The sequence below is a fragment of the Ovis canadensis genome, chromosome 18 (genome assembly GCF_042477335.2).
Source record: "Ovis canadensis isolate MfBH-ARS-UI-01 breed Bighorn chromosome 18, ARS-UI_OviCan_v2, whole genome shotgun sequence".
Lineage (NCBI taxonomy): Eukaryota > Metazoa > Chordata > Mammalia > Artiodactyla > Bovidae > Ovis > Ovis canadensis.
This window is the reverse complement of record NC_091262.1, coordinates 30,112,248-30,133,547: the sequence shown is the minus strand read 5'-3', so window position 1 is coordinate 30,133,547 and position 21,300 is coordinate 30,112,248. Positions and strand designations below refer to the sequence as shown.

The window sequence follows — 21,300 nt, the reverse complement described above, 5'->3', positions numbered from 1 at the left end:
TTCATTTTTAAAAAGAAACTAATGAAATAGAAGCATGTAATTCATATTAAAAAAGATCAAACTATAGATTAAAATAGAACCCAATTTTCACCTATAAATTACAAAGATTTTAATGCAAAAACAATCACTATATTTAGAAGATGAGGTAGGAGAAAACATAGATGACCTAGGTTTTGGCAATCATTTTTTTTAGATACAACACCAAAGGCATAATCCCTGAAAGAAAGAATTGTTAAGGAGGACTTCATTAAAATTAAAGATTTCTGCTCTGTGATAGATGGTGTGAAGAGCATGAAAAGACAAGCTACAGACTGGGAGAGAATATCTGAAAAAGACCATTATCCAAAATATACAAAGAATTCTTCAAATTCAAAATAAGAAAACAATGTGATTAAAAATGGGTCAACAACCTTAAAAGACACTTCACTAAATAAGATATGCAGATGGAAAACAGAGCATATGAAAAGATGCTCCACATTCTATGTCAACTGGGAAATGCAAGTTAAAACAACAATGAGATACCACTATGCACCTATTAGAATAGCCAAAATATAGAACACTGACTATACCAAATACTGACAAGGATGCAAAGCAATGACACCTCTCTTTCACGGCCAGTAGGAACGGAAGATAATGCAGCCACTTGGCAAGATCTTTGGTAGTTTCTTACAAAACTAAACATACTTTTACCATACAATCCAGCAATAACACTCTCGGTATTTACTCATAGTTGAACACATTTCCACACAAAATCCTGCACACAGATCTTTACAGCAGGTGTATTCACAATTGCCCACACCTGGAGGAAACCAAGATGTCCTTCAGTAGTGGATGGATAAATAAACTGTTAATATTGTACATCCAGACAATGGAGTGTTATCAAGTGCTAAAAAAAAGAAATGAGCTATAACGCTATGAAAAGACATGGAAGAAACTCAAATATATGTATTTCTAAGAGATAAACAGACAATCTGTGAAGGCTAAATACTGTATGATTCCAACTATAGGATATTTTGGAAAAAGCAAAATTATGGAGACAATCAAAAGGTCAGTGGTTGACAGAGGCTGGTGAAGAGGAAGTGATGAGCAGAGGGAGCACAGAGGATGTTTTAGGGCAGTACAACTACTCTGTATGATATATAATGATGGATACAGGTCATTTTACATTTGTCCAAATGCATTAGATGTGTAACATAATGCGTGAACCCTAATGTAAACTCTGGACTTTGGGTAGTAATGATGTGTCAATGTTAGCTCATTGGTTGTCAAACATTTACCACTGTAGTGGGGGATGTTGATAACAGGGAAGGCTATAGCTGTCAAGGGGTAGGGTGCCTATGGGAAATCTCTGTACCTTCCTCTCAATCTTGTTGTGAATTAAAGTTTCTCTAAAATGTAATACCTAGGGACTTCTCTGGTGGTCCATTGGCTAAGAATCCTCAGTCCCAATGCAGGGAGTAAGTTCAATCCCTGGTCAGGGAACTAAGATCCTGCATGCTGCAAGGGATGGCAAATAGATAAATAAATGTAATTTCTTTTTTTTTTTTAAGAAGTGTTTATCAAGTTGCAAGGAAAGGAAGTCTTATACATTGTTGTTGAGTGCGTTTTTGGATCAGTTTATTCACATGTAAAAAATGTCATTTAATATGGCAACCCACTCCAGTACTCTTGCCTGGAAAATCCCATGGATGGAGAAGCCTGGAAGGCTGCAGTCCATGGGGTCGCTAAGTCAGACATGACTGAGCGACTTCCCTTTCACTTTTCACTTTCATGCATTGGAGAAGGAAATGGCAACCCACTCCAGTGTTCTTGCCTGGAGAATCCCAGGGACGGGGGAACCTGGTGGGCTGCTGTCTATGGGGTCGCACAGAGTCAGACACGACTGAAGTGACTAAGCAATAGCAAATTTCACCAAAATGTTGACAATGATTGTCTAGAGGTAGTTGGATAATGGGTGATTGAAGGCAGAAGTAGGGTTGTATTTTTGTTGTTTGATTTCCAAATTATATTTTCTTAAATATTCAGAAAAACAAAACTGCATTTGTCTTAAACCAAGTATCTATAAGTATTTTTAAAAGTATAGTTAGGTTTTTTAAAGTCTATGAAAGATTTTTATTTTTTCTGTGTTGTTTCATCAAATTAAAGAGAAGATTAAATGAGTTTATATGGATGCCAAGGGGTGCCCTGGTTAATGCAACAGGACTGTAGTTTCAGAAAATAAATGAGATATTAAGCCATTGCTAAGGTTCAGCTTGGAGACTGCACATTCTGTCGTTATTAATGGAAGAACAAATGGAGAGAGGGTAGCTGAACTGAAGAGTGAGAGGCAATGGAGGGATACAAATCGAGATGAACAGTGGCTGACTCCGCAAAACTATTAAATGATTTTGCAAAAGACCTGTCACAATGGATAAACGGTCCCTCCGGAAGAAACAGCTTAGCATTCCTGCAGTGCACACATGATAATTTCCAGGGATGAACCTGAGAGGAACGAGACAGAATGAAGAAAGGCAAGAAGTTCCAAGATGCCTTAACGAGTCTGCAGACATCTCTTGAATGAGCAACTGGGAAGAGAGCTAAAGAAGAAAAACCAAAAACAAAGCGTGCGTGTACTTCATTTTCAGCTTCAGTCACTGGGCAAACATCCACCTTTCTGCCCTTTATCCGCTCATGAAAAATGGTGAGTTGTTCTGTGAATGTTGACTACATTCTAATTATTTCTGTGGTAAATGAGGCATGAAACCTATTGTCAAAAAACACGATGCCCACCAGCATACAGCCAGGCTTTATCTTCCCAGTAGATCACTCCTGGGCCTTGTCTAAAGGACCCTCAAAATAACACATGCTCACATATTTTTAAGGCAGCTTTTCAGGTAAATGATTGCCTTTTTTTTTCCTAGCATTTCCTTCTGTGCAAGAAGAATCTTTCTGAGATATATAATCCTATTATATCAAACAAAGGTAACACACCCAAGGAAAAAAGGCAGGAATGGGCCAGGGGGTAGGAAGAGGGCAGCAGAAGTCTCCTGTTTAAAGCATATATAACAAACAGTTACACCCTTTTGTATGATAATAAGAGTCCTGTTACTAACACAATTCCTAGGATTCACTCTGCTGATTATTAAATGTCATGATTTAGTTCTATTCATCGGAAACGAATCAAAGGTACTCAAACAGCTTGCTTCTGGTTTCAAACCAACAAGTATCATTTTTATTATGTCTCCTCTGCCATCCCTTAATGAATACACACTTACTGGAAGGGATATTTTCTGGGTCAAGACATTCTCACGGTGATTTCGCTCTCAACCAAGTAGTTTTTAGGTCCTCTGTGTAGGAACCATGATTTGCTTTGATCAACCATCTCCATGAGTAGACATACGATACAAATGTTAGGGTGAAATAGGCAGCTTTCATTCTGTTGCTCTCCACCAGATTCCATGCCTCTCAAATTTAATTGAAATCTTTTCAAAACACACAGCTGAATCACATACTATGTGTGGGTATCGTGCCCCGTAAGAAGTTGCCCCAGCCCAAGAAGGGTCAGACTTCAACCTTCAGTATCCTTGGATAGGTTGCAACTGAAAAGTTACTAGTTTGTTGTGTGGAATTACTAGTTAGTTATAAGGGATGGCATGGAGGTAAGGTAATGCTCTGCTCTTATGATCACCCATAGAGAAACCACTGCATGTGGAGCCTGACACCAAATTCTTTAGACTTGAATTAGAAAAGGCATTTCTCTGATAGATTTCTTCTTGTTCCAGTTTACAGGCAACTAATCCTCACTGCATTGGATCAAACAGACGGGCACAATCAATTCAGGGAAAGCAAGCAATGCCAGGTCCGCTCAGTCTTTCCTCAGAGAACAGTAGAGGAGACGGGAGGTGGGTGGGGGGAGCCGCCAAGATGGAAAGAAAGAAAGAAAACGCATGCATGTCTGCACCCAAGATAGCTCAGCAAAGGCGAAGACGAAAAGACACGTTGAAATATACATCCTGGCAGATGGAAGCACTCGCTGTCAGAGAAAGAAGCTAAAATACCACCACGATGCCAAACACACCAAGCCTTTGGGCGCTGAGGGGCGTGGAAGGAGCAGGGGCAGACAGAAGCGGTTGTGATGTCAAAACGAAGTCAGTGCAGTGTCTCTGGGGAGGGAAGAGGTCTGGATTTACTTAAGTCTCCAGAGTCTATGATCTATAGCATCATGTGATAAGCAAGTTAATTACTGCACTTAGGTAATTAAATCTCACAGAAAACCAGTGCCTTCTGAAGCATTATGAATTTAAGCTATTAGATCTTTCTAGGCTTGACTGGCCATTTAGTGAGCAGTCACACTGGAATGGCTGCCTAACAGTGGCAGGATGAAAATTCATGAAAATGAGCTGGAAATAAGAGACCTTAATATAAACTGTTTTCTCTCTGCCTTTGGCTGTGAGGATGCGTCCTCAACTATTGGTAGCCACTTCATTCCCCAATGGCTCAATTCCCCTCTACCTCCCTTTGCTTAAAATGTGGGCAATGACTTATTCCTCCCATCCTCTGATGTCTGTTGATACTCTTTTCTCTCTCTTGGCCATTATATCTCTCTTTCTTCCACCTAAATCCAATTTGCCTACAGTGCAGGGCATCAAAGGGGCTCATGTGGATAACAGTTATCCATCTCCTGACTCATTAACAATCCTCACCATTCTCAGAGACCCATCCTTTCCCTGCCATAGCTGTGAGTCAGGTTCTCGGGCCAGTGTATTCATCAGCATCATGTATTCTGAGACAGAACGTTGCTATTTAAGAATGGGAAGATTAAATCATTTCTTGTCTCCCAGGTGTGCAGATATTAATGATAAGATTGCCTTTTCTGAGCTGACTAATGACTCCAAAATGATACCTGTACACATATAAACATATAACTGTCAAACCATGCATAAGTAAGTGTGTATGTGTGTTGCTAAGCTGCATCTTCTTTGTCATAAGCAAAATTTTATAAAAATACATATTTATAAATATACATAGCTTTCTATGTGCATTTATGTACAAGTAAGCATCCTCCTCCCTGTCTTCATCAAGAACTCAGGATGTCCCGAGCCTGGTTCCAATAGAACTCTACTGTCTTACCTTCATTTGGCAGTTTCTCCATGTTTTTTTCTTTATCAAACAGTCATAGATCCATGTGACTTTCACTTCTGAGATATTCTCCGATGGATACACAAAGCTTCAAACTGTGAGCAACTTACCTCTGCAGGTAGAAGTCCAGAGACTCTTCCTCAGCACTCAGCAGAGCTGCTGCACGGGTCAGGAGTTGATGGCTGCAGCTTCCAGATTTGAGTTCCAAGACGAGGAGCCCCAAGCAGAACATGGCTCCCATCTCCTCCAGCTCACCGGTACCAAACTGTAGACCCTGCCAGTTAAAGAGAGCAGTCAACAGTGAGAACAGAGCGGAAATGCAGTGAAGACAATCTGTGATTAGGAGGAAGGATTCCTGGATGTACGTCTATCACAGAAATGATGAATTAACAGTATTTGTCAGCCACTGCCCAGTGAGTTTTCTCATGTGCCTTGTGGATCAGTGGTTCTCATCCTGCATAACATCAACCTTAGGGGAGAACCCCCAAGACAATAATGAGTGGTTAGGGGTACTGAAAGGCAGGAGGGTGCTTGAAGATCCAGGAGCCACCCCCCCACACCGACTTCTGATAAAGCAGTAATGGTTCTATCTATATTTTACAAAAGGATTTCACAGCAGAAACAAAAGTTTGTAAACAATCTTACTAAGAGAGACTAAAAGTCTGCTTATGCCAAAATATAAAAGAAAGCAATAATAAAAGAGTTTCTTGTAGAAAAAGAATGAGATATCCTTTCTCTCCCATAAATTTACCAACCAATGGAGAATGAAGGAGATCTTTCATGTAAAAACACTAAAACTCAAAAAATAAATAAAAACCATGCACCATTTATTTAGAACCTCATATTCAGCTGCACTAAGATAACACATGAAAGCAGAGCTGTGACATATACTCTATGATATTATTAACAATTAGCAAGCAACTTGAATGTTGACCATATGTCATTCTGTTCTGAGCTCTTTTACATGCATTGACTCAGTGAATCTTTACCAAAGTCCTATGAGTTCATCATAGGGTACTGAGCTGAGCTTCCGTGCTTTATAGCAGGTTCCTGCTAGTTATCTGTTTTAAACATGGTAGTGTACATGTGATGAGCTAGATAGGTGAGATGGTTGAGGGGGATCCAAGAGGGACAGGATATACGTATACAGATAACTGAACTGGAAAAGGTCAGTTTTCATTCCAATCGCAAAGAAAGGGCAATGCCAAAGAATGCTCAAACGACTGTACAGTTGCCTTGAGTTCACACGCTAGCAATGCAGGGTTCAAAATCCTCCAGTCTAGGTTTCAGCAGTGTGTGAACCGAGAACTTCCAGATGCACAAGCTGAGTTTAGAAAAGGCAGAGGAACCAAAGATCAAATTGCCAACATTCTTTGAATCATAGAGAAAACAAGGGGATTCCAGAAAAATCATGTACTTCTGTGTGATTGACTACACAGAAACCTTTGACTGTGTGGATCACAACACACTGTGGAAAATTCTGAAGGAGATGGGGATACAAGACCACCTTCCTGGCCTCCTAAGAAACCTGTATGCAGGTCAAGAAGCAACAGTTAGAACCAGGCATGGAACAATGGACTGGTTCAAAATTGGGGAAAGGGTACATCAAGTCTCTGTATTACCATCCTGCTTATTTAACTTCTATGCAGAGTACATCATGCAAAATGCCAGGCTGAATGAATCACAAGCTGGAATCAAGATTGCCAGGAGAAATGTCAACAACCCCAGATATGTGGATAATACCACTCAAATGGCAGAAAGCAAAAATGAAATAAAAAGCCTCTTGACGAAGGTGAAATAGAAGAGTGAAAATCTGGCTTAAAACTCAACATTCAGAAACCTAAGATCATGGCAACCAGTCCCACCACTTCAAGGCAAATAGAAAATGAAAAAGTGGAAACAGTGACAGATTTTACTTTCTTGGGCCGCAAAATCACTTCAGACAGTGACTGCAGTCACAAAATTAAAAGACGCTGGCTCCATAGAAGAAAAGCTATGACAACCCTAAACGGCATATTAAAAAGCACATATGTCACTTTTCCAACAGAGGTCTGTGTCATCAAAGCTATGGTTTTTCAAGTATGTGCCGATGTGTGACTTGGACAATAATGAAGGCTTAGTGCCAAAGAATTGATGCTTTCAAATTGTGGTGTTGGAGAAGACTCTTGAGAGAGACTTCAAGGAGATCAAATTGGTCAATTCTAAAGAAAATCAACTCTGAATATTCATTAGAAAGAAAGATGCTAAAGCTGACGTTACAATACTTTGGCCACTTGATGTAAGAGCCAACTCATTGGAAAAGATCCTCATGCTGGGAAAGATTGAGGGCAGGAGGAGAAAGGGAGGACAGAGGATGAGATGGTTGGATGGCATCATTGACTCAATGGACATGAGTCTGAGCAAACTGTGGGAGACAGTGAAGGATAGGGAAGCCCAGCGTGCTTACAATTCATGGGGTCTCAAAGAGTCAGACACAACTTGGTGACTAAACAACAGCAACAAAAAGCTGATTCATTTTGTTGTACAGCAGAAACTAACACAACATTGTAAAGCAATTATATATATACTTTTTAAAAAGCCCTATGAGGAGTGTGTGTGTGTGTGTCTGTTACTTCAGTCGTGTCTGACTCTTTGCAACCCTATGGACTGTATATAGTCCACATGCGGAGCTCTTCTGTCCATGGGATTTTCCAGGCAAGAATACTGGAGTGGGTTTCCACACCTGCCTCCTGGGGATCTTCCCCACCCTGCGGTCAGTCCTGCTTGTCTTATTTCTCTTGCTTTGGCAGGTGGGTTTTCTACCATTAGCGCCACCTGGAGACTCATAAATTAATTCTGACTTAACAACTCAACAAAGTGCTATATGTAGACTGGGAGGAACTCTGTATTACTTGATGAGTAATTACTACTTTATATTAGTACAAAGTGCATGCTTTTTGAAGTTAGATTAAAAAATTCAATTTGAATCCTAATTTATTTTATGAACGTATTATCTTAGAATTGTGAACTTTATTCACCTTGATTTTCTCATCCATAAAAGAGATTATAATTCCTCCCTCCACACACTTAGATGTACCGTGATAAAGAATGTTTCAAAGTCCCCACAATATTGATCAATTTTATCTCAATTTTTCTTTTCTTCTTCCTATAAAGATATTTAATACAATGGAATTCAATGTAGTTCTGAGGTCTTCATGTTTATAAAACACATTTCACTTACATGAAAAAAAATCAATAATTGAATATTATGTTTTTAAAAAAATAGATTTTCCATCCAAAGAATAGTAATCCAGAAGACAGGGATGTGATAGTAAAAATTCTAAAAGATTGGGCTAAGTGTCCCAAGGAAAAATGAAGTTCCAAGTTAGGAAACTATTTCATGAAAGAATTTCTAGGTAAAATAATAAAGAAATGTGTAAAGTCCTCAACTTCATTTCAGCTGTTTAAAAATGTGGATCACTGCATGTTTGGACATCTGTTTACCTAAAGAAAGGAGACATTACTTCAGAGTTAAGGGAAGTCTGTTCCTCCATAAACAATAGCAGCAGGAGGGGAAAGACAGAAGTTTAACAGGTGATTTTCCTTAGGTCAATCGAGAAGATCCCTTTTCACAAAAAGAGAAAAGATCTCAGTCTCTTTCCAGCTACGGCAGCTCTGCGGTCCAATGCTTTTCCTCCTCCCATTTTCCTGACTGCTCTGCTTCACTCTATAATGGCTGGCTGGGTCAGGAACAGTGAAGTGGAGGTCAGACCATCCTCCTCCACCCTCCTGCCTTGCTGGTGGCAAAGGGGAATAAACAAGGAGGCTATGAACAAGAATCCAGGCTCTAGGGATAGGCAGCATAACTGATCCACGTGTGTTAGCCCAGCATCGTGTCCAACATATAACAGGTCAGAAGAAAGAAGAGTCCTGGGAGAAATAAATCTCATAGCAGGCACAATATTGGCAGATGAGAGGAAATTTCTACATACAAGTCAAATTCTGCACAACAAGTCAAAAGCATTTTTTTTTTACTACCATATCACCTTACTTTTTAGATTAATTTATTTTTAATTGGAGGATAATTGCTTTATAATATTGTGTTGGTTTCTGCCATACATCAGTATGAATCAGGCATAGGTATAGATATATCCCCTCCCTCTTGAACCTTCCTCCCATCTCTCAGCCCTTTAAACCCCTCTGGGTTTTTACAGAGCCCTAGTTTGAGTTCCCTGAGTCATACAGCAAATTCCCATTGGCTATCTATTTTACGCATGGTATTGTATATGTTTCCAGGATACTCTCGCCATTCTTTCCAACCTCTAAAATTAAAAAAAAAAAAAGAAAGAAAGAAAAAAAAAAGAATAGCATCTTTATAATGCGAAAAGAGTCTCAGAATAGATATCAGTTCACTTATTTCAGTTAATGGTTAGTAAAATAAAATGACTAGACAAGAAGACATCAAATAAAGTAACTTACAGCATTTATTGACTGTGGGGCCTTGAGGAACACCTGTTCCATTTCACTCTCTACTATGAATCTCACTTTAGTAACCTATGCTTTTTACTCTCAAACAGTATGAAGACCATTTGTTTATCCAAATGGCCTCGTCTTCCATCCTACATTCAGCCTGGAGTGAAAATCTCAGAGGCAAGGACTAAGCCATATATGTTTTTTATATCCCTGGCATGGAACACACAGTTCAGCATATGGTATATCCTCCATATATTATAAATGGGTAAGTGATGGCTATAAATGTGTGGATATGCAGAGGCATGGGTGTGCATCCCTTGGATACTGTTGTATTTGCTGAGTGGAACAGTATTTCTCTGGATAGCAGATATAGGAATGCCTTTAAATTCTGTTCTCCTGTTGTTAAATGCCATGAGCAATTTTTAAAATTTTTTATTTTATTTTTGCTCCAGGAGGTGCATTTACTTCCTGGATACATTTGGGGAAACGGGTAAACAAAATTTAAACATTCTCTTATCTACATCGGTCAGTTACTGCGTACTCACAGCAGTAGTTTTATAGATAAATCTGGCTTTGGGTTAGTTTAAAAGTGTATCTTAGTAAAACAGAGAACCAATTTTCCTCTCCCTAAGCTTAGTTCAATTAATTAGGATTTGTTTTTCAGCAATGACCAAAAGTCTGACTAAAGTGACTTAATCATAAATGGAACTTTAGTTTTAGCATATCATAAGTTTTGGTGGGTATTAAGTTTCTGGCCTTATTTCAGTTGCTTAGCAAAATCAGGGTCATTATATCTGCTATTCTTCTGATTTTCTCATCATGACTGCAAGGTGGCTGCAGTAGCGGCAGCCAGCACATCACCATGCAAGGAAGGAGAAAGAGAAAGTGGTAGGGGAGGGGGAAATGACAGCATATTCTTGCTTATACTTTATTGGTCAGAATTATGTAACAAAGCAAACATTAGCTTTATAATTGTCTGGTAACTAAATAGTTTAGATTGCTCATCCTTTTTAATAAAGATATGTAAGACAGGAGAGTGTTAGAAACACGACTGGGAGAGTCCAGCAATGACACACCAATATCCATATAGCAATGCTGCTAGAAAGTATAGGTCCTTCTTTTTTCAACACATTGGTAAGCAAAACTCACTGGACAGTTCTTTACATATACATATATTTTTAAACTTTTCTTGACAATCTACCCCAAAATAAGTGAAATTCATAACTATATTTGATCCCCAAATTGGCTAGTAGCCTCACCCTCATATAATTTTTCAATATCAACATGGGAAGAATATTTGTATTACTGTAGAAAATTACTTATTTTAATATTTTAAAATAAGTTTTAAAACAACTTTAAAGTCTAAAATTTAATTTTTTATTTTAATATTTGTGTTACTGCAGAAAATTATATATTGGTAAGACAAATACAGAATCCACGGAAGATAAGTTTATAAAGCATGAATACTGATAAGCAAGATACTTATCAAGATACTGGTGAGCACAGAGAAAAACCAATTAAAAATCAAATATGGGGAAATATTCTATTTCATTACTTAAAAATACTTCTTACACCCTGCAAATTAGTAGATAAACACACTCAAATTGAAAATATTTAGTGCTGACTCTTATGATAAAAGCTGGCACATATCAAAATACAATGACTATTTGATATGATAATATTACTTCTGGGAATTTTTCCTAAGGAACCAATTCTAATAAAAGTGAAGCCATATGCACAAAGTGTGTATCATGTCAAAGTTATTCATAATAATTAAAAATTTTTGAGAGAAAAGTCTAAATATCTAATAAGGAAAAACGACTAATGAAATTATAGTGGAATAGATTTTATGAGATATAATGAAGTCACTGAAATAATAATTATAACAATTTGACAATAAGCAATAATGTTTATGATTCAATGATAAGTGTGAAAAGCAAAACACAAAGCACATAATGATGTGATTTCTGGTGAAGATTTAGAAATGAAAACCCCTCACATATACTTTCAGACACTATTGATATGATTTGCCTACAATACACAAACACATAGAGAGGGGTAATATTAATAAAACATCCATGTACAAAATACTTTTAAAAATTATCACTCCCTAGAAAAATGTTTTAAAAGTTATGTAGGACTTCCCTGATGATCCGATCATTAAGAATCTGCCTTCCAATACAGGGTGTGCTCATTAGATCCCTGCTCCCTGAGGATCCCACATGTCACTAAGCAGCTTAGCCCACGCACCACAACTACTGAGCCCCAGAGCCGAAACTACTGACGTACGTGCACCCTAGAGCTGCTTTTCCACAACAAGCGAAGCCACTGCAATGATAAGCCCGCGCACCGCAGCTAGAAAGTAGCGCCCGTTTGCTGCAGCTAGAGAAAGCCCACACGCAACATGAAGACCTGGTGCAGCCAGAAAAAAACAAAAAACTATACATAGCATGTCAGTAAACGAGTGTAATTACGTTTAGAAATTGTAAGACCTCCTTTCTTTAATATTCTGAAGTACATCAAGATTTATTTCTTTTATGTGTAATTCAGTGACAGTAAAGATTGGTGTCTTTCACTAGTTCTAGAAAAATGTCACCCATTATTTCTTAGAATAATTTACTCCCCCATTCCCTATCTCCTCCAAAACTCTTAACTCTACTTTCATATTTTTTATTTCTTTCTATCTCTGTGATTCTGAATATTTTATATAAATATTCCATTTTCATAATTCTCTCTCCAGCTTTATTGAATCATTTTTCTAACATACTCATCTCAAAACCTGTCTCTGAAACACTATAAACATAGTTATTTATATGCTCTACCTGATTAGTCCTAAATATAGTCTTTGTGTGAATCATTTATTGGTTTGATTTTTCTGTTTAATGTCAATAACATAGGCTTGTTTGCTCATTTTATGATTTTCTAAGAATTCTAAATTTGCATATGATTTAATTCAAAGAAAGTCTTTGTGGATTTATTTTTCATGTTCTTGCCTCCAGAAAGATCTTATGCTTGTCTCCCCTAGGCACTTAGGAACAGCCATTAAAGGACCAGTATAGGCTGAAGTTTTGGCTTGAAGCCTTTTGGGCTTTACTGTACAACTGAATTATGCTCCCAGATCTGCTTAAAGAAGGGTTTGTGTTGAGAAATTATGAATAAAAACGTTTCCATTTCTTTCCTGCTCTACCCAAAGCCATGGCCAAAAGACATTCAGGCAAACCTACTTTCTTGCTTTTCACAGATTGTGGTTTCACTAGCTTACTGACTGCAGTTGTCGTTTTTGGAGGACCTAACTTTGTGTGGTTAAGTCTTCAATCAGTCCTCAGATCTTGCATGGGCCTCTCTCTGTGTCCAAAACCCAAGTCATAAGTGAATAGGGATTAATATCTGCCCCCAAAGACCAACAACAATGTCTGGCAAAACCTATCTTTATTTTTAATAAAACTAGACTTCATTAAACACCCTCTATAAGCAAAGAGGGAAGATGTTACATGCTTCATGCTGCCGTGTGTAAAGATACTACAGTTAAAAACAGTAGCACTCAAAAGACACTACACAAGCTTCATTTTTAAAAATACGATTACTTCCCAAAATGAGAAAAAAATATGGGAGATTTCTTATTTATATCTTGGAAATAATCAAGAGATATCACTACCTTGGTGCAAGGATAGCAAAAAGGAATGATGGGAGAATACGAGGTCAGAAGAAATTGCACGACTGAGATGGAAAATGGCATTTCTACATGACAATCCACATGGAAAAATTTAACACACTATTCAACGCAGAAAATGAAATTAACTTTGTATAAGATAACCTTGAGAAATTTTCCAGCATCTCAAGGGAAAGCTGGATAAACCTGATGAGTTAAATATGTAAACAAGAATCATGGAACAGATTCAGGAAAAGTGATCTTATATTTCGAGACTAGATAGTATGGAAGTCATAACACACATCAAGAAAAAGAAAAAGAGAAAAAAGGGATGAGGAGAAAGAAGAAAGAACTTCCTTACATTAAAAAAAAAAAAAACTGAGTCTGCAGATCAAACAAGTTCACCAAATATAGGTGCTGTAATTAATTAAAAGAAACCAAAAAAGTATGTGGATCCTTATAAATAAAAATGAAATGGTAAAATTTGCTCACACCAACAGACACAAAAAATAGTAAGGCAATGACATATAGAACTGAGGAGAAAATATTGTGTCTTGAAAAATGTTGTTTACATGTGAGGGCCTTGCAGGAAGATAACCCAAGGAAGAGAAAGAGTTAAATACAGACCACATATTGATAAGGAAAATTGCAGGGACTTCTGTGAGGGTCCAATGGTTAGGACTCCGTGGTCCCAGTGCAGGGGGCGCCGTTCTGATCGTTGGTCAGGGAACTGAGATCCTACATGCCTCCCAGCGTGGCCATACAAATAATCAGAGCTCAAAAATTTCAGAATTTCTTTTAAAATAGTATTATAACTGTATTGTTTACAATAACCAATACATGGGATGAACCTAAGAATCCATCAGTCAATAACTTGATGAAGAAAATAGGACACAGACATATAGATATGGATCCATCAGAATATTAGTCTCAATAAAATAGAAGGAAATCTTGCCATTTGCAGCAACATGTACAGACATTGAGGGCATTACATTAAGTGAAATACGTTAAGGGAAGGCAAACACTGTATGCTCTCACTTACATGTGGAATCTACAAAAAAAAAAAACAGACTGGTGATCACTAAAGGTAAAGAGTGGAAGGTGGGCAACATGGGTGAAGGTGATCAAAAGTTAAAAATGTCCAATAGTAAAACTGTAAAACGCCCTCATAGTCAACAAAAGAGTCCGTACTTGGGTGCAGTCTCCAAAATGACAGAATGATCTCTGTTCGTTTTCAAGGCAAGCCATTCAATATCACAGTAATCCAAGGCTATGCCCCAACCAGCATTGTTAAAGAAGCTGAAGTTGAATGGTTCTATGAAGATTTACAAGACATTCTAGAACTAACAACCCAAAAGTATGTATTTTTCATCACAGGGGACTGGAATGCAAAAGTAGGAAGTCAAGACATACCTGGAGTAACAGGCAGATTTGGCCTTGGAGTACAGAATGAAGCAGGGCAAAAGCTAGCAGGGTTTTGCCAAGAGAACACACCAGTCATAGCAAAAACCCTAATCCAACAACACAAGAGAAGACTCTATGCATGGACATCACCACATAGTGAGTAGTGAAATCAGATTGACTATATTCTTTGCAGCCAAAAATGGAAAAGCTCTATACAGTCAGGAAAGACCAGGAGCTGACTGTGGCTCAGATCATGAACTCCTTATTGCCGAATTCAGACTTAAAATGAAGAAAGCAGGGAAAGTCACTAGACCATTCAGGTATGACCTGAATCAAATCCCTTACGATTATACAGTGGAAGTGACAAATAGATTCAAGGGATTAGCTCTGATGGAGTTCCTGAAGAACAATGGATGGAGGCTCGTGACACTGTACAGGAGGCATTGATCAAGCCATCCCCTAAAAGAAGAAAGGCAAAATGGTTGCCTGAGGAGGCCTTACAAATAGCTGTGAAAAGAAGGGAAGTGAAAGGCAAAGGAGAAAAGGAAAGATATACCCAACTTGAGTGCCAAAGACTTGATGCTTTTGAACTGTGGTATTGGAGAAGAATCTTGAGAGTCCCTTGGACTGCAAGGAGATCCAACCAGTCCATCCTATAGGAGATCAGTTCTGGGTGTTCACTGGAAGGACTGAAGCTGAACTCCAATACTTTGGCCACCTGATGCAAAGAGCTGACTAACTTGAAAAGACCCTAATGTTGGGAAACATTGAAGGTGGGAGAAGAAGGGACGACAGAGGATGAGATGGTTTGATGGCATCATCAACTCAATGGACATGAGTTTGTGTGAACTCCGGGAGTTGGTGATGGACAGGGAGATCTGGCGTGCTGCAGTCCATGGGGTCGCAAAAAGTCAGACACGACTGAGTGACTGAACTGAACCGAACTGAACCCATTTGAATTCAGAGTTTCAAAGAACAAGGAGAGACAAGAAAGCTTCCCTCAGTGATCAATGCAAAGAAATAGAGGAAAATAATAGAATGGGAAAGACTAGAGATCTCTTCAAGAAGATTAGAGATACCAAGGGAACATTTCATGTGAAGATGGACAAAATAAAGGACTGAAATGGTATGGAACTAACAGAAGTAGAAGATATTAAGAACAGGTGGCAAGAATACACAGAAGAACTATACAAAACAGATCTTAATGACCCAGATAACCACGATGGTGTGATCACTTACCTAGAGTCAGACATCCTGGAGTGTGAAGTCAAGTGGGGCTTAGGAAGCATCACTGCAAACAAAGCTAATGGAAGTGATGGAATTCCAGCTATGCTATTTAAAGTCCTAAAAGATGATGCAGTGAAAGTGCTGCACCCAATATGCCTGCCACTTTGGACATTTTAGCAGGGCCCACAGGACTGGAAAAGGTCAGTTTTCATTCCAATCCCAAAGAAAGGCAATGCCAAAGAATGTTCATACTACTGCACAATTGCACTCATCCCACACGCTAGCAAAGCAATGCTCAAAATTCTCAAAGTCAAGCTTCAACAGTACGTGAACCGAGAACTTTCAGATGTTCAAGCTGAATTCAGGAAAGGCAGAGGAACCAGAGATCAAATTGCCAACATTCGTTGGATTATCAAAAAAGAAATAGAATTTCAGAAAAAAAAACATCTACTTCTGCTTTATTGATTACACCAAAGCCTTTGACTGTGTGGATCAAGACATACTGTGAAAAACTCTTCAAGAGATGGGAATATCAAACCACCTTATCTTCCTCCTGGGAAATCTGTATGCAGGTCAGGAAGCAAATGTTAAAACTGGACATGGAACAACATACTGGGCCCGAATTGGGAAAGGAGTATGTCGAGGCTGTGTATTGTCACCCTGCTTATTTAACTTATATGCAGAGTACATCATGAGAAACACTGGGCTGGAGGAAGCACAAGCTGGAATCAAGATTGCCGGGAGAAATATCAATAACCTCAGAAAAGCAGATGATACCACGATTGTGGCAGAAAGTGAAGAGGAACCAAAGAACCTCTTGATGAAAGTGAAAGAGGAGAGTGAAAAATGTTGGCTTATAGTTCAGCATTCAGAAAACGAAGATCATGGCATCTGGTCCCATCACTTCATGGGAAATAGATGAGGAAACAATGGAAACAATGACACACTTTATTTTCTTGGGCTCCAAAATCACTGCAGATGGTGACTGCAGCCATGCAATTAAAAGATGCTTGCTCCTTGGAAGAAAAGTTACGACCAACCTGGACAGCATATTAAAAAGCAGAGACATTACTTTGCCAACAAAGGTCCATTTAGTCAAAGCTATGGTTTTCCCAATAGTCATGTATGGATGTGAGAACAGGACTATAAAGAAAGCTGAGTGCTGAAGAATTGATGCTTTTGAACTGTAGTGTTGGAGAAGACTCCTGAGAGTCCCTTGGACTTCAAGGAGATCAAACCAGTCAGTCCTCAAGGAAATCAGTCATGAAAATTCATTGGAAGCACTGATGCTGAAGATGAAACTCCAATACTTTGGCCACCTAATGTGAAGAACTGACTCATTTTAGAAGACCCTGATGCTGGGAAGGATTGAAGGCAGGATGAGAAGGGGATGAGAGAGGATTAGATGGTTAGTTGGCATCACCAATTCAGTGGACGAGTTTGAGCAAGCTCCCAGAGTTGATGATGGACAGGGAAGCCTGGTGTGCTGCAGTTTATGGGATCACAAAGATTCAGACACAAATGAGCCACTGAACTGAACTGAACTGAATTGTAAAATAAATGTTATAAGGATGTTTTGTACAACGTGGTGATTATAGTTAATACTGTATCGTGTATTTGAAAGTTGCTAATAAACCAAAGCATAAAAGTTCTCATCATTTATACACACAATAAAATTGTATGTGTGTTTGGTGACGAATATTAATGAAAGGTGATGATCATTTCTCGGTCTGTACATATATCAAATCACTATGTTGTTCTGCTGAAAGTGATATAATGTTATATGCCAATTATAACTCAATAAAAAGTTGGAAAATATTAGCATAACCCTAAATTCAAGAAACTGATCTTTATAGCATGTAAGTAATGCAGTAAGACAAATAATTAATTATGTAGCCTAATCTAGAAAGTATTTTTCTGAGAATGACATGTGGTTGGTGTTATTTGAAAATCTACTAACATAAATGTTAATGAATAGAGATCAAAAAGCAGAGGAGAATAGAAAAAAAATAAACAGGACTTTTGGATATATGTATCCATTTCAGATACAAATCTCAGTTTACGAGCTAACAGTACTTACTAAATATGAGAGGGCAGCATGGTGGGTATTAACACAGGCCCTGGGGCTCACATTGCTAGTGTCTTAGTCTAGTGCTGCCCTATGCTAACTGTATGACCATTAAGAAAATCAATCTCAGTGCCTCAATTTTCTAATCTGTAGAATGGGAATAATAATAACAATCATTAATGATAATAATAATAATATCACTATCTACCTCATGGAACTCCTGAGATAATTCAAGGAGTTAATATATATTTTAAAAACTTGATTTAATAGATGGCCCATGTCTCATTATACAAGTATTTATAACAGCAAATTCATACATGAAAGTGTAGTTGCTCAGTCATGTCTGACTCTTTGCAACCCCACAGACTGTAGCCTACCAGGCTCCTCTGTCCATGGGATTTTCCAGGCAGTAGTACTGGAGTGGACTGCCATTTCCTTCTCCAGGGGATCTTCCCAACCCAGGGCTCAAACCCGGATCTCCTGTATTGTAAACAGACGCTTTACCATCTGAGCCACCAGGGAAGTCTTTCTAACATGAAACCAATAGTCAAAATTATACTTGGCATACACAGTCCTTCTTAAAACTATTGCATACTCTCACTACTGTTATTTACCAATATTCAACATGTTCCAAACAATTCAGTAAGATAAGAAAAATTGAATCATACATTTTAGAAAGGAAGAAAGCACATTATCATTATTTGAAGACTGATTAGGTACTAAAACAAACAAAAGGAATCAACTGAAACAGAAAATCTATTAGATAGAAGGCAAGAAATGAGTAAGTAGACAGGTAACAAATTAAATATACAAAAATCAATTTTCTTTCTATGAACCAGCAAAATAAATTATTAAGTATAATAAAAATTCTATCACAATAGCAACACAACTATAAAATATCTAGGGATGAAATTAATAATAAACACCCTAAGGATTATATGATAAATCTCAGGAATTTACCAACAGATAAAAAAGAAAAATTTAAAGAAATGAAGGAATATACTGAATTCTGGGAAAGCAGGGCCCAATAGCATGCAATATCAATTCTCCTCATATTAGTCTATAAAAGCATAGAAAATCAAAACAGCAATGGGGATTTTCAGACTTGGCAAACTAATTCCACTTTAGAAGAATACATGGCAAAAATATCCAAGAATCATTTTGGAATAAAGAGTGAAAATAATAATGAGGGTTTTCCTTTACAGATAAGCAAAAGATCTTACATATTTACAATAATTTACTGTTATGGCTCAGGCGGTAAAGCGTCTGTCTACAATGCGGGAGACCCAGGTTTGATCCCTGGGTTGGGAAGATCACCTGGAGAAGGAAATAGTAATCCACTCCAGTACTATTGCCTGGAAAATCCCACGGACAGAGGAGCCTGTAGGCTACAGTCCGTGGGGTTGCAGAGAGTCAAACACGACTGAGCCGCTTCACTTCACTGTTATGATATTGATGCAGAATATGGCAGTAGATCAAGGGAAGAATGCAGAAAGCCCCCAAACCTTGGAATATGTGAAAATTTGCACATGATAAGAAGCTTTCCAAGTCACAAGAAAATGTACTATTTGGAGCTAAAACAAAGACAACTGATTAATATTTCAGGCAAAACTTTTCCCACAAATATAAAATTTTTATTTTGATTAAAAGGCTAAATATTTAAAAATCAAACAACAATACAGAAAAAAATACACATTTTATGTTTATCACCTCCAGACCCGGAGAAGGTCTTTTAATATATATCTGCAAAGAAGAAACCATAAAGGAAAATATTAGTGATTGAACAAATAAAATATAAAAATATGTAAATTGCCAAAAATATTACAAAAGAAACATGATTTTAATAAAGGGAAAAATTAGCTCTCTTGATACAAAATACAAATTACTATACTATACTATACTATAACATAGCATGATTTGATTTTCATTTCAGGTTTAGCCTTGATCCCAAAATTGTACTGATTTGCTGGTACAGATCTATAAATTGGCAATGTCATTGCTAGTTACCAGCGGAAGTGCATATAGCTGCAGTATTTCCAAAGGACAATTTGAAAATGCATCCTTAAGAATGCTTAAGCTCTTGGAGTTAATTCAAATCCCAGAAATCAATATTAAGAAAACAATCATAAGACAAACAATAAGAAATTCCTAAATAAGCATTAATATATCACTAGTCAAATAAGCTTGTGTATATTCATATCATGGAATATTAACATTATGTGTTTTGAATAGGCAACTTCATGGGGATAATTTCACAATTTAGTTTAAGCATCTCTGGAATGTTTAAATTTCCTTCTTTAAAAAATTTTTATTTTATTTTTGACTATAGCTGATTAGAACAACAGACTGCTTCCAAATCGGGAAATGAGTACATCAACACTGTATATTGTCACCCTGCTTATTTAACTTATGTGCAGAGTGTATCATGAGAAACACTGGGCTGGATGAAGCATAACCTGGAATCAAGATTGCTGGGAGAAATATCAATAACCTCAGATATGTAGATAACACCACCCTTATGGCAGAAAGTGAAGAACTAAATAGCCTCTTGATAAAAGTGGAAGAGCAGAGTGAAAAAACAGGCTTAAAACTCAACATTCAGAAAAACAAGATTATGGCATCTGGTCCCATCACTTCATGGCAAATAGATTGGGAAACAATGGAAACAGTGACAGACTTTATTTTGGGGGGTTCCAAAATCACTGCAGAGAAGGCAATGGCAGCCCACTCCAGTATTCTTGCCTGGAAAATCCCATGGGCAGAGGAGCCTGGTAGGCTGCAGTCCATGGGGTCGCTAAGAGTCGGACACGACTGAGCGACTTCACTTTCACTTATCACTTTCATGCGTTGGAGAAGGAAATGGTAACCCACTCCAGTGTTCTTGCCTGGAGAATCCCAGGGATGGCGGAGCCTGGTGGGCTGCCATCTATGGGGTTGCACAGAGTCAAACATGACTGAAGTCACTTAGCACCAAATCACTGCAGATGGTGACTGCAGCCAAGAAATTAAAAGATGCTTGCTCCTTGGAAGAAAAGATATGACCAACCTAGACAGCATATTAAAAAGCAGAGACATTACTTTGCCAACAAACATCCATCTAGTCAAGGCTATGGTTTTTCCAGCAGTCATGTATGGATGTAAGAGCTAGACTATAAAGAAAGCTGAGTGCCGAAGAATTGATGCTTTTGAACTGTGGTGTTGGAGAAGATCCTTGAGAGCCTCTTGGACTGCAAGGAGATCCAACCAGTCCATCCTAAAGGAGATCAGTCATGAATATTCACTGGAAGCACTGATGCTGAAGCTGAAACTCCAAGACTTTGGCCACCTGATGAGAAGAGCTGACTCACTTAAAAAGATGCTGGAAAAGATTGAAGGTGTGAGG

At 38.0% G+C, this 21,300-nt stretch overlaps 1 protein-coding gene across 1 annotated transcript in view; it reads right to left on the bottom strand.

Annotated features, from left to right (window-relative positions):
* Window positions 1-21,300, bottom strand: part of AGBL1 (AGBL carboxypeptidase 1) — a 692,160-nt gene that overhangs the window by 6,753 nt on the left and 664,107 nt on the right. Inside the window, exon 22 of the mRNA XM_069559284.1 lies at window positions 5,229-5,392. Within this exon, the coding sequence (XP_069415385.1) occupies window positions 5,229-5,392 (164 nt within the window). The remainder of the gene's footprint in view (window positions 1-5,228; window positions 5,393-21,300) is intronic.